Below are 12,981 nucleotides of genomic sequence, written 5' to 3'. Positions count from 1 at the left end.
CTTAAAGGGTACTAAATTGTATCTGATAATACTAAAAAACAACAATTATAATACCTACCTAAATCTATAAAGTACCTATACTTTATTTTAATAGGATCATCTATTTCAAAAAAGGGTATCTACAACTGCGTCCATGATCTTACCATTTGGAAAATGGGACGTTGCAGACAATATTGATTTACAGAATTATTTGGACCTATCAATATATTATTATTATTAATAGTATATTAAAAATACATATTATAATATTAAATGCATACCTTTTTTTTTCTTTTCATGAATTGAATTAATTTAATTTTTATTGCAATTCAGCTATTGTAAGTATTATAATATACACCGTAGTTATTGTAGTATGTTGTATTCATTTAATATAACATAAAAATTAATGCACCTATATACATATAATATGTTCACTTTTTTCTAGATGGCATTTTTAGCTTGACTAAGAAGTACAACAGTTTCGGAAATGACCCCTCAAATTATGGCAAAATTATTTCACAACAATTTGCTGTGCAAATTCTCATATAGCAGTAAAAAAAAAAAATGATTTTTTCTACTACTAATTCATGTTCCCCTTATATTTGGTAATTATCATTTTTTAACTAATTATGTTTTAAGTATAAATTATTTAGAAATTAACATATGGAAATTTCATATTATAGCAAGTTAAAAGATAATATTGTGTTCCATTAGACAATTTTATTACAATACAATATATTAGTGATGTGCTTATAGGTTATTAAAGTTCTAGTAATTTTTATTAAAAATAATTCTAAATCAAATTGTTTCTTATATTTTATTTGAAATTTAAGAATGTTTGTATAACTGCCGAACTGCTATTATACTTCCTACACTCCTTATATTATTTCTTAATAATTTTATGAACTTAACTATACATGTATATTGAATTGTACTGTATTGTATACTTTTGTACTATATACAATTATAAGTATTTACGTTTTACACATGTGTTTCAGAAGCCATATGAGATGTTAAAATTCATAAAAATTGTATTGATCCAGAGATATTAAAACCAGTGAACATTTGTACGGCCAATGCCAAGTTTTGAGAAGAAGAAAAAACAAAACAAAAATATTAATTTAATTCCTTAATTTTTATCTTAAAATTCATTAATGTAATTATTTATTTCATCTACACAGTTATACCTAAACAGTAGTTATTTTAATTTTTTTTTTTGTGATACACAAATCAGGATAGTATTGTGTCTATTATTTATATTCTATAACTAAATTATATTAGTATTTCTATTACTTTATACTATAATATAATATTATATTATTATGCATAAACATTAAAATATATATATTTAGTAAACTAACCCAACTGGATATTTTGCTTTGAATGCTATTTTTTGTTCAGTCTTCGTGGAAATCTATTGTTATTACTGCCTATTAGCTATTATGTATTCACTATATAAATGGATTGGTATCTGAAACAGTGATTCAGTACATTTCTACCGCAACATAATCTGATCTCATTAATTATAATTTTTTGGTCTAGCGTATCCCCATTACCAAAATATTATATTTTGAATTATGCAATGTTATTTAAATTGTAAGTAAGATCATATAAATATTTCTTTTTTGGGTTTATGTGTATTATATTTTTTTAAGAACTTTTTATTTGCATACACTAATAAAAATTATAATTTCCTATTACTTTGGCATATTAAATATTTAATAGGAAAACAAAGTTATGTCAACCATCAATACAATTATTAAATATTATGAATATATGTTGTGTAAGGTTTTTTTTTTATTGCTGGAAACAGAGTTATGAGTCTATGATTAAATATTGGTAAATAATATACTAAGAATTATATGAACATTTTAGGAATCTATTCAAACATTTTTTTTCAAAACAGATGGACAAATAATGTATATAGTATGTATTCTAACCAAATGTGTTTTTAAAATTTAAGTTAAAATATAGCACTGGTCTAGTTTGACTTAATTACATGGACATTAACCTTAAGGGAAGGCACTCATAACGTTAATACTTGTCTACTATAAATTTGCTTACCTGGATTTACAAAAAAAATACATACACAGTTGCCAAATGTTTATGTAAAAAGACTTCTGTAAATAAAGTCAATATTAATAAATCTATATTTTATAATATTGAAAAACGACTCATACGCCAATTACATCAGACTCGAAAAAGACTTAACTTATGATTGGACTTGGGAACTTAATATTAAATTATTATTGTGCCAAATTTCATTATATTATATTAAGACATATAAACTACAACAATTGTATACTAATAAGTATTATTCTCCATAAAAAATAACATATCTAACAAAATATTAGAAAACATCACTGTTTTTTATTTGGTAAAGCATAATTTTTATTAAAATGTACACAATGACAAAACGGATGCACTAGGTTGTAGGGTAGCTGAGCAGCCTGTACTGATCAATTTAAATCATGAATATTCGATGATTCCTTTACAATTGATCAAAATTGATTTTTAAAATTGGTAATTCATGATCCAATTTGTCTATCTGAATTAAAAGTGATGCACATTCCTTGCACATATAATCGGAATTATTTGCAATTACAACAAAGTCTTCCCCCATAAGTTCACAAATCTTGATTTTAAATGGAGAATTACTGTATGGTGTAATGCTTGAACATACACGTGTTCGTTCCTCAATCAATTTTTCATCACAAACAAAACAAACTGCTATTGTATCCGAAAAACATTTCTTACTAAAAATTAAGAATATAATTTGGGAACCTATTACTTTAATTTGAGTAAGAAAAATCAAATTTTTCCTAGTATATAATTTTAAGTATGAAATTAAGTAATCAATCATGTCAATTGAAAATATGGCTATCCGTTCCACATTATTTTTGTTTATTTACACAATATTTATAATATCTACACGTACATTAATAATAGGTAAAATATAACCTAATTTATACTGCTCAATATTAAGCATATTATGACACAGTCAATAAATTATATACCTAGGTATCTTTATTTATTATATTTAGTAATTGACACAGTAACCGAAGCATCATTTGAATTTTTATTTGTGGTTAATTAGTGTAACTTCTTCTTAAAAATAGAATATTTGGTACAGATTTTCAACTAAAGGAAAATTCATTTTCATTTATTTTTATAGAAAAAAATTAAGCTTTCTTTGTAGTAATAATAATGAACAAATATCAAACAAATATTGTATCTGTATGCAAAGTATCATAGTACATTTCACAATATATGCAACATGATTATAGTGCTCTCTGTTTGCTTGCTTACAAATTTTGTACCAGTAACCCAAGTGTTTTACTGTCCACATAATTAATTTTTTTTTATACAAAAGTTTCACAGAAAGAACATTAAGAGTTTTAAAGTTTAGATTGGTAGAGTCCTCTATTTCTTGTTTTTAAAATAGATATGAATAATTTATATTTAATGTAACTGCAGGAGCCTTAGTGCATGTTCGCTTAAACCACCCAACGCCAATGAACTATACTGAAAAATATTATGGTATAGAGCTAGATAAATGGTTCTCATAGTATTTGTTGGCATAAAGTATTTTAATTTATGAAAACTATAGTTAAAAGTGTTTGAATTCGTAACTAGATTCCTTATATCAAGACTCCATCGCATATTACAATCAAAGATTAAACTTAGGTATCGAGTACTAGGTACCTTGTATAAAATTTCACATTTGTTACATTGGCTTAGATCAAAACAAAAGTGAATATGATATTCATCAAAACTATTTTTAAAATAGTTGTTGGAAAAATTCATAAAATTTGTTTTTATAATTTAGTGTCAGTTTTCTATGATTAAGATGATTAATTACTTTTTTGAAACCAATAGATGCTTTTATGCAAACATCACATCAGAAGTCAGGTGAAAAAAGTAGACAAGTGTCATCAGTATATGTAACAATTCAACCATTGACGTTGAGATTAGGTACGTATTTTATTTATATATAACTATATAAGATAAAGTTGGACCGAGAACACTTTTAGGAGAAAAATGAGAAAACATCACTCTTTTTGATTTGGTAAACCATACATTTTATTAAAATATAAGAAATGACGAAACGGATGCACTAGGTTGTAGTGAGGAGATGAGTAAATGTAAATTGGGACCAAGTCCGTTCTACCTATCCGAGCAATAGTGAAATGTGGAAAGACCGGGTAGACTATTAACACCGAAATCTTCTGTTGGTATAAACTATACTAATAATTGAAGTCACGAAGATACAAAGCCCACGAGATTCAGTTGCGAAAACATGCAACAGGTAGAACTGACAGACTACAAATATATTTGTATTTCACCGATAAGCAAGAAAAATGTACCCTACAAAGATGATACCTTTTCTCGAACCCAAACTAAGACAATGGATAGGAATGACATGTAATGTACTGGTGTCTCGAAATTTGTTTGATTTCCTGATGAGTGTTAAATTTTGAAGTGGTCATTCGACGAGTTGTTTAAGACAAAAATTAATTAGAATAAAATAAATAGTACTGTGGTAAATTTTGTTTTCCGACATAACTATACAACATTTCAAGTATTATTTGTTTATCGTATTGCATTGGTTATTTAACAGTAGACAACGTTTATTTTTATTTTTATAATTTCCTGCCTGGTAGAAAATAATATTAATAACCGATAGTACATAAAGAGTGAAATTACCGTATTTATTATAGAGATTTTTATCTATAACATTTAAGTTTAACTTCATAAAGAAAATCAACCATGGTAAATATTTTAAAAGTAAATAAAATGTATTTAGTATTTTCTTTAGACAATCCAAAATTAAAAGATATAATTAAATTAATTAAAAAATATTAAAAAAAATCCACTTAAAAATTAAAAAAAATGATGATGTGTTTTACAAAACATTATACTAATGTTATACAATTATTTTATGGGTTTGGGAACAGTTAGTTTTTATTAAGAAGCAAACTTCATATCCGCATTGGTTTTTTTGTCTGAAGAACTGCGGTTTCCTTAGAAATAATTTTTCGTGCGATTGAAACCAGTGGTCTGTATTGGAGGGGATTGATTGGTGCCAGATGAGCTTTCAAAGTGGTAGTTCGGGTCGCCTAGAGCAGATAAGCTGGATAGGGCATGAATGGTACCCGGCTTTTCAAATAATTGAGCCATTGGGATGGCGGGCCCATCGTTAGGACTTGAGGATGAGTTTGCCCCCTTACGATTGGCTTTGAGTCTTTCTAATCTAGAGAAGAAATTTGTATTAGTGATAAAAAAAAAAAACATATAATACGACATGAAGGATTTAATGATGACACTGAGGTCCTCAACTAAGATCCCATGCATATTGTCGTAATTTCGTAAACATAATAATAAAGTTGTACCTCACTTCAATCAAATGCTTGGCAATTGAAACAGAATCTTTGTTTCCTGTAATTGTTATGTGCCGATACCGATTTTCACCATTTTTTTGAGCTAAATTACGATTAGTTACATGAACGATAGCACCACTTATTTGTCTATATAAAATACATAAACATAATAAATATATATATATATATTTTTTAGATGAAACAATTGATTTAAAATGTTACCATTATTATGGTCAATATAATCTAGACTGTAAATCAAGATCTATTCATAAAAACTATTTATTCTAATATTGTAAGTATGAAGATTTTTTTTTTTTAAATTCAGTGTCCTCTAAAACAGATAAGCTTATAGTTTGATTTTCTAATTATAAACTTTAATGAATACCGAGTAAGAATGAGAATTTACTGAACAAATAATTTCATAATGGAAATTACAACTTAAGGAATGAAAATGTAAAAAAATTGACTCACTTTGAAAATGTGGTATAACTAGACTGATTTATTTTTTTTTTACTACAAAATAAAATATACAAAACAAAAATAAACAATTTAAGAAAAAAAAAATGTAAATCTTAATAAAAAACCTATCATAAACCTGTCAGTGAGTATTAAAAACATCAATTTTTACATACAATACAGTACTATGTTTGTTACAACTTACTGCATTTTTGTGATTTTACTTCCTTTCCTGCCAATAATACATCCGATTAAATCATTAGGTACAGTTATTGATATTGTCTCAGTGTTTGTTTGTACCCTCCCACCATTATAGTTTTGATGATTAGTTGTTCTCAACTGACTTCCAGCTAATGCATGCAAGGCTGAAAATATAATTTTGTATAAATTAAATTTATTCTTTAATAAAATATTAAACTAAGGTAAACTGATTTTTCGCATTGAAAAACCCTGTCTATTTAAACATTTATAATAAACATTAAAAACTCAAGTTCCCATAATATAGTATAATGCATAAGTTCAAACATACAAAAAGGATTTTCAAGTATGCAGCTATTCAAAATATGCAAATTGTGTTCACTACAAATTGATTAAGATAAAGCCTCACAGCCATAAATTGTTTGTGTTTTTACGAAAAGAGGAACAGTTGTAATAGAAATAGTGTAGTCATAGATATTTTCGTGGTGTTATAATATTTTTGATATCAATAATTTAAAAAAGAAAAAACCTGAGATTGCTCTACTGTAGGTTCTAGTTTACCTTGTCATTGAGTAGGTTACTGTAATGGATATGTCAAATTTGAGATCAATGATAAATAATTTCATATGAAAAACAATACAGAGAAAGGGCAGTATGTTATTTCTATTTCTAAGAGATTTATATAGTTTATATATATTTCTAATAGCAATGAGTATATTTTTATTCTATAGAGAAACAATGTTCAGTATTTTATGCTAAGCTATGTATTAGTTAATTGATACTGACAACAGTGCTAGCTCCCAGTCACTAACAATATTATTAATTTTTTTAATAAATGAAATTAAATGAAATTAATTTATCAAACGTATTTTAGTGTTTGGCATAATAATAATATTATTAAAATAATTCATTTTACTGCTGTATTGAGAATACTGCATTATAGGTAATTATTATATTGATTAACTTGACATTGGAAATTGTGCACAATAATTATTAAGAGGGTGTCAAATCCATATGTGTTGTTTAACAAATGTACAATATAGCAAAAAGTGTATGGTGCAGGTAAGAACCACTCAGGCTGTAGTCCAAGTTTAACTACAAAATGTTCGCATTAGAGAGAGGGGAACATCATAGATACAAAAAATGCTCTTATTGTTTAAAAATTCATTATTTTTGGGTTTTTCAAAATTAAATAACTTTTTTTAGTTCTGATTTAGAAAAAATAATAACAACATTGAACAGCAACTGTATTTTTCTTAATAGTGTAAATATTTTGTTCTTTAGCTTGGACTACAGCCTGAGTGGTTTCGACCAGCGAAAAAAGGTTATTTTCTACATTTGTAAGATTGAGACAAAACATATGCGACATTGCGTTTTCTCAATAGGTAGAATTACTACAATGCTTTCGCTTCTGTGATTCATTTTTCAATGCACCATGCGCCTACCTCCCTAGAAGCATAGGACATATTTTATACTACAATGTTTTTCTATATAATATATAGCCATTGGTAATTTGCTAAATTGAACACAGTCTTCCAAAAAAACCATTTAATAATCATTGTTTTAGTAATCATACAGTATATTATTGTTATTAACTTGTGTCAATACAAAGTAGTTTTTAAATAATAAAAAAAAGGTTTTAAGCTAATGTTTTTTTATCTTAGTAAGAATAACATCTGAGAAATCTTGTAATAAATGTTCAAGCCTCGAGGTGAATGATTAACATTTTTAACACAAAATAATTTGCAAATTTAAGTGATTTTGTCAGATAATTGTATATCATTTTTATCAGCTACCTCCCAAAGTAAAACTACACAAATCGTTTGAAATACCAATCAATACAAAACCAAGTTTTCTCATTACTATTCAACATTTCTAATCATTTTGGTACATACCAGCTACATTGATACTTCCAGTTGATATAGCTCCGAACCCATGAGCTGCAAATTTGGCTGAACTAATACCTTGACAGTATCTTCCAAACTAAAAAAAAATGTTAAAATAGCTAAGCAAAATGTACATTATTAATAGATCTTCATCGATAACATTGATTTTAAAATAAACAGATAAGCTATTGTATTGCTTATATTGGAAGGCTTATCTGTATATTTTTAAATCAATGATAGTAATAAGAAACTTACATCATTAAAAACTGCTTTACGAGCCAATCCTGCAGTCTTCTTAGGAGGTTCATAGGAGATTACAGAACATCTCGGGGACTGAAAATGTATAAATTATTTTGAATATTTAAATCAAATTAGAACATACAATAATTTCAGCAACTAAAATATACTAAAAATCAAATGAACTAATGTACCAAAAAAAAATATTATTTTACAGGTGGGCACCTGTATAATAATATAGTCTCAATAACTTGAATCTCAAAGAGAATAAAAATAAATTCAACTTATGTATTTTTCTAGTTATAAGCTCCAAACATAACTAATAAACACCTCAAGGCCTCAAGGGACAAGCAAATGAATAAAAGTTTGAGTTAAGAGTTATTCAAGTTATTGTGACTTATTAATTTGAAATATAACTATGCCTTTATATTTTTATATTTTTATTTTGTAGAAAAAAATATGTTAAACTGTCTAAAGACCAACATAACTTAATTCTAATTTGTCAAATAGGTAATTTATGACTAATTTATGGTAAAACTCTTTTGAGACACAACAATTTACTCTTCTTAATCGCCTAAATTCTAGAAATAACGCAGATTCAAAAATCAATAACATCTCAATCATTGTCTAATAAATTTAAATTCCTTAGTATTATTAATATCTAATATTCATAGAACATTTTAAATATTGTGTGTCCAGCAGAACGACATATTTACTATTTAATTTACCAAATACTTGAAATAAACATTCTATTTTTCCTTACATATAATAGGATGTTGCACACATTATAAATACATTGAGATACTTTGTCCGTAGTACCAGTAATTGAAACTAGACGTTCAGTTGAATTTGGTAACATGTTTGACGACACTTGTATATATGCTCCAGATGATTCTCTAATTTTTTTTATTTTATATCCTCTTTTGCCGATAATGAAACTACATTGATATGCTGGAACAATTAACTTAAAAGTCAAAGGTTGTTTGGGGCCATTCCCATTAAAATTTTCTCTCTCAAAAAACTAAAAAAAAGTCAGAATGTAATTTTCAAATTTATATTTTTACAAAAATACTTACTTCTTTTACTTTGAGTCCAATGAGTTCAGTAGCTTTACAAATTGCATGTGTAGTTCCAGTTATGATCGCAATACGTTCGAGATTCGTAACATGGGTGAATTCAACTCTAGCACCAGACTACGAAAAAAATTAAATTCTTTTGATAATATAAATATTGATAGGTTGAACAACTATTGAACTATTTACTTGGTCTCTTATAAACTTTATAGTTTCACCTCCTTTACCAATCACATTTCCAACTTCCTAAAATTGAAAAAAAATCTATTTTATCATAAAAATGAATATACTAGGTACGTGAAAATTCATAAAGTATAAAACAAAGTGCATATATTAGTTTACGATTACCTAGCTATATTTTAAAAGAGACTAACAGAAAGCTTATAATTATTACTACTTATTATTATTCTACTTTGGTGTAAATCAGAAACTTACTTTAGAATTGTACACATACATTAAAAAAAATATATACATATAAATATTTTTATATTTATTAATTTAATTGTGTCAATACAACAGGTGTTTTTACAATGTTATACATTTTTACAATAGATAAAAGCAACAAATGTATTTGTAGCGTGCTCTTAAATAACATAAGAATAAAATAATATACAGCATACTCGGCCATGAAATAGAATCCGTATAGTCAAATATACATTGTGACAAGGGGTCAATTCACTGAACCTAGATTTCTTGGAACTTCCCTGTACGTTTTTCATTTTCACCTAAACAGATATCGTCAAAAGTTTATTATGTAATATTTTATATTTACCTCATTCATTACAGAAAGTATAAGACACTGAACAGAGAGGTCAAGAAACTAAGACAGGTTAAGACAAGTATCAACTGACTGTATGACATACCCACCTACTACCTAGACAGTAATGCAGAATACGAATTAAGCAAACGACGAACTTACGATGGCCGCAAATTAAAGTTTGTTATCATTAACTAGTAATTACTTGAGTAAATTTCACGAGTAAAATAATTTGACATTTATGGTTTATGATAATAATAATCATGTAATATTATAAATTATAATATTGTGGTGCCCTATCCCACACTCGCGCGCTATGATGTATGTTTGTAACTATGTATCATTATGTATTATTTAATTATTGTCATATCATCATTTGTTATCAATGTACATTGTTACCAACCAATGTTCTCATTCTATGTTACTCGTTAGTCGTTTTGATTGTACTCGTGTTTACACTGTTAATTTTTTAACATAATTATTATCTAGTTATTGCCAGTGTTGGGAAATATCTAGATATATTTATCTAGTTAAGTTATCTAGATAAAAATTATTTATCTTTTATCTTATCTAGACAAATTTTAGCCAAGTTATATTTATCTTTATCTAGATAGAATTCTAGTTATCTATGAGTACATATCTAGATAATTTATTTGTGAACTTCCAAAAAAAATTGTTATGTTATTTTTATTTACGTAATTGTCTGTATACAGTATATCTATAACACGGGAAACAAACGTTTGGTAAAATGTATTATCATATCAGGTATTCCAATGAGAATGTTTATTATAAAACTGGAATTTCATATCGTAAATATTGAAACGTTCAAAAGTATAAAATTAAAAATATGTCATGTTACTTAGTAACTTGAGAGAGCAACTAATAATAGCAAAATCGAAAACATCTATCCCTGCTGCCCGTATGACGATGGTCGTCTTTATTAGCCGATACTCATTTCATAGAATTATGTATAAAATGTAAACAAATAATAATTATCAATAGGTACTCATTGTGTTGAGCCGATGAAAATAAAACAACATTCATGGACACACCACACACAAGCATAATATATTTATATATATTATATACTTATATATTTTATATTTATAATATCTACATAGTGATCATTACTCATTTGTCTTTAGTTTTAGTTATTAATATTATTCCCAGTATTCAGAACTCGCCGTTCTCAGTTATCACTTAACAACAAACTCAGTGACTTACTATCTTAATTCTTCGAATTAAAACTGTTGAAGAACTACGATTTTCTTGTTATTTTTATTTCGTTTATTTGTTTATTTCAATTATAAAACGGTTTGTACAAGTTCTAAATGCTGCCCCATCGAAAATCCAAAAAACAGACAATGATTCAAGTACGCAATCAACCGAAGAATCAACTAACCATCTAATAAATACTTCGAAATTGAAGTAAAACTATAAATTATGCAAATCTAATAAAAATATCTTTCCTAAGTTCAAACAAAAAAGACATACACTTTAAATCAATACCCTATTATTAAAGAGGTATTCCTAAAATATGATACTACTATTCCATCCTCAGTTTTGACACCCAGATGTAATAGGTCAAACAATAGAACCTTGGATATGATTTTATGTTGTAGATCAAATATGGCTTAAATCACTATTTTTTTTTTCAAATGTAATCTTATTTCTGTAATTATTTATCAAGTCAGAGAATGCCTCTTCATATATTTTTATGGAGTTTATTTAAAAAATAAACTGGGTGCACTGTTTTTTAAAATTTTAAAATTATGTAATTCTCTTTTTAATACCTGTACCACTGAATATTTGCAAGTTTAAACATGAAATTATCTGATATTTATCTAGACAAATATTTATTCATTTTTATCTTTATCTAGATAAAATTTAGTTATCTTTATCTTTATCTAGATAAAATTTAGTACTGTTATCTTTATCTTTATCTTTATCTAGATAAATTATTAGCTATCTATTCTCAACACTGGACTTATTGCCAACCAGGTATTGCGCAACATCCGTGCGTAGTTTTTGAATTGTATGTCCCTATTCGTGCCCTTTTTTCATGCTCAATTATTATTTATTAATAACTCGCCCTTATCGGCCGTCGCCGTCGCCTCCGACTTCGAGCCTCATCACTTTTCATGTTGTGCGTCGCCTCAACACATTTCCTACTACACCCGCGACTTACCCTCGAAAAATCACTCGGTAATCCTTGATTGGTTTTTAGCGTTAATAATAAAACTTAAAGTAAATTACTCTTAAAAGTGTCTTTACTTATTTTATATGGTCATAATTACGAAACGATAAAAAACAATATTTTTAACCTACCTTTAGCAATATAATATTTAATGTTTCTATTGACAGTCCTAAGTCTGTATTAAATGGGAAGGAAAATAATGTATTTACTATTTACATCGGACGTAATTAGTATAGTTGTTAAATATTATTGGGTCGCAATTCGTATGAAAAGGGGATCTTGGGACGCAATTCGTTTGCTGAGCCGAAAATACATCAATAAACCAACAATTGTCACAAAAATAATTTTACGGTATTTATTTAAAATCAAATATTTGATAATAATCTTTTATTTAAGAATAAAAAGTATAAATAGTAAAATAATATAAATAATATAATAATAATTGCAGAAAAATTAAATGCAGAACATTTTGTCCAATGAGCCGGGTTCGAACTTGTGACTGCGCGCGTCAATGCCAACTTTGTGACCTTTGCACCTCACTTCCAGAGTACCAGTGACTAGTTTGGAGTGTTTGGACAACACTTACTGAAAAGCGCCGCCGCCGTCTCATTTTATCTGGAAACGACTGTACCGACATAACGTTTTAACGTGGACCTCTACATTACAGATTTCGTAGAAGTATTTATTTCATGTGACTTATTTTTCTCAAATAAACCATATCCGGGTTATTCCCTGCATCAATTGTTATTTTTAAATTTGATAGGTACTAAATAACATTTATAACCAATAGTATTAATTCTGAAAAAGACTGTTAGTA

The 12,981-nt window shown here is 27.0% G+C and overlaps 1 protein-coding gene and 1 long non-coding RNA gene across 2 annotated transcripts; one reads left to right on the top strand and one right to left on the bottom strand.

Moving 5' to 3' along the window:
- The first annotated feature begins 332 nt into the window (after nt 1-332).
- LOC111039498 lies at nt 333-1,082 on the top strand. Its single transcript, XR_002605102.1, has 2 exons — nt 333-584; nt 978-1,082. It is a non-coding gene; the product is annotated as an uncharacterized LOC111039498 (long non-coding RNA).
- Nucleotides 1,083-5,004: 3,922 nt separating this feature from the next.
- On the bottom strand, nt 5,005-10,079 carry LOC111039495 (poly(rC)-binding protein 3-like). Its single transcript, XM_022323032.1, has 9 exons — nt 9,831-10,079; nt 9,400-9,456; nt 9,214-9,330; nt 8,901-9,158; nt 8,156-8,233; nt 7,910-7,997; nt 6,022-6,181; nt 5,373-5,507; nt 5,005-5,233 (listed from the first exon to the last, which is right to left on the bottom strand). Exons 1-9 carry the CDS (start codon nt 9,927-9,929, stop codon nt 5,005-5,007), a joined length of 1,221 nt encoding a protein of 406 aa, XP_022178724.1. The 5' UTR covers nt 9,930-10,079.
- Between the last annotated feature and the right edge of the window lie 2,902 nt (nt 10,080-12,981).

This window comes from Myzus persicae, unplaced genomic scaffold, assembly GCF_001856785.1.
Source record: "Myzus persicae strain clone G006 unplaced genomic scaffold, MPER_G0061.0, whole genome shotgun sequence".
In the NCBI taxonomy this organism is placed as follows: domain Eukaryota; kingdom Metazoa; phylum Arthropoda; class Insecta; order Hemiptera; family Aphididae; genus Myzus; species Myzus persicae.
Note: the sequence above shows the minus strand (reverse complement) of the source record. Positions and strands in the feature narration are given on the sequence as shown.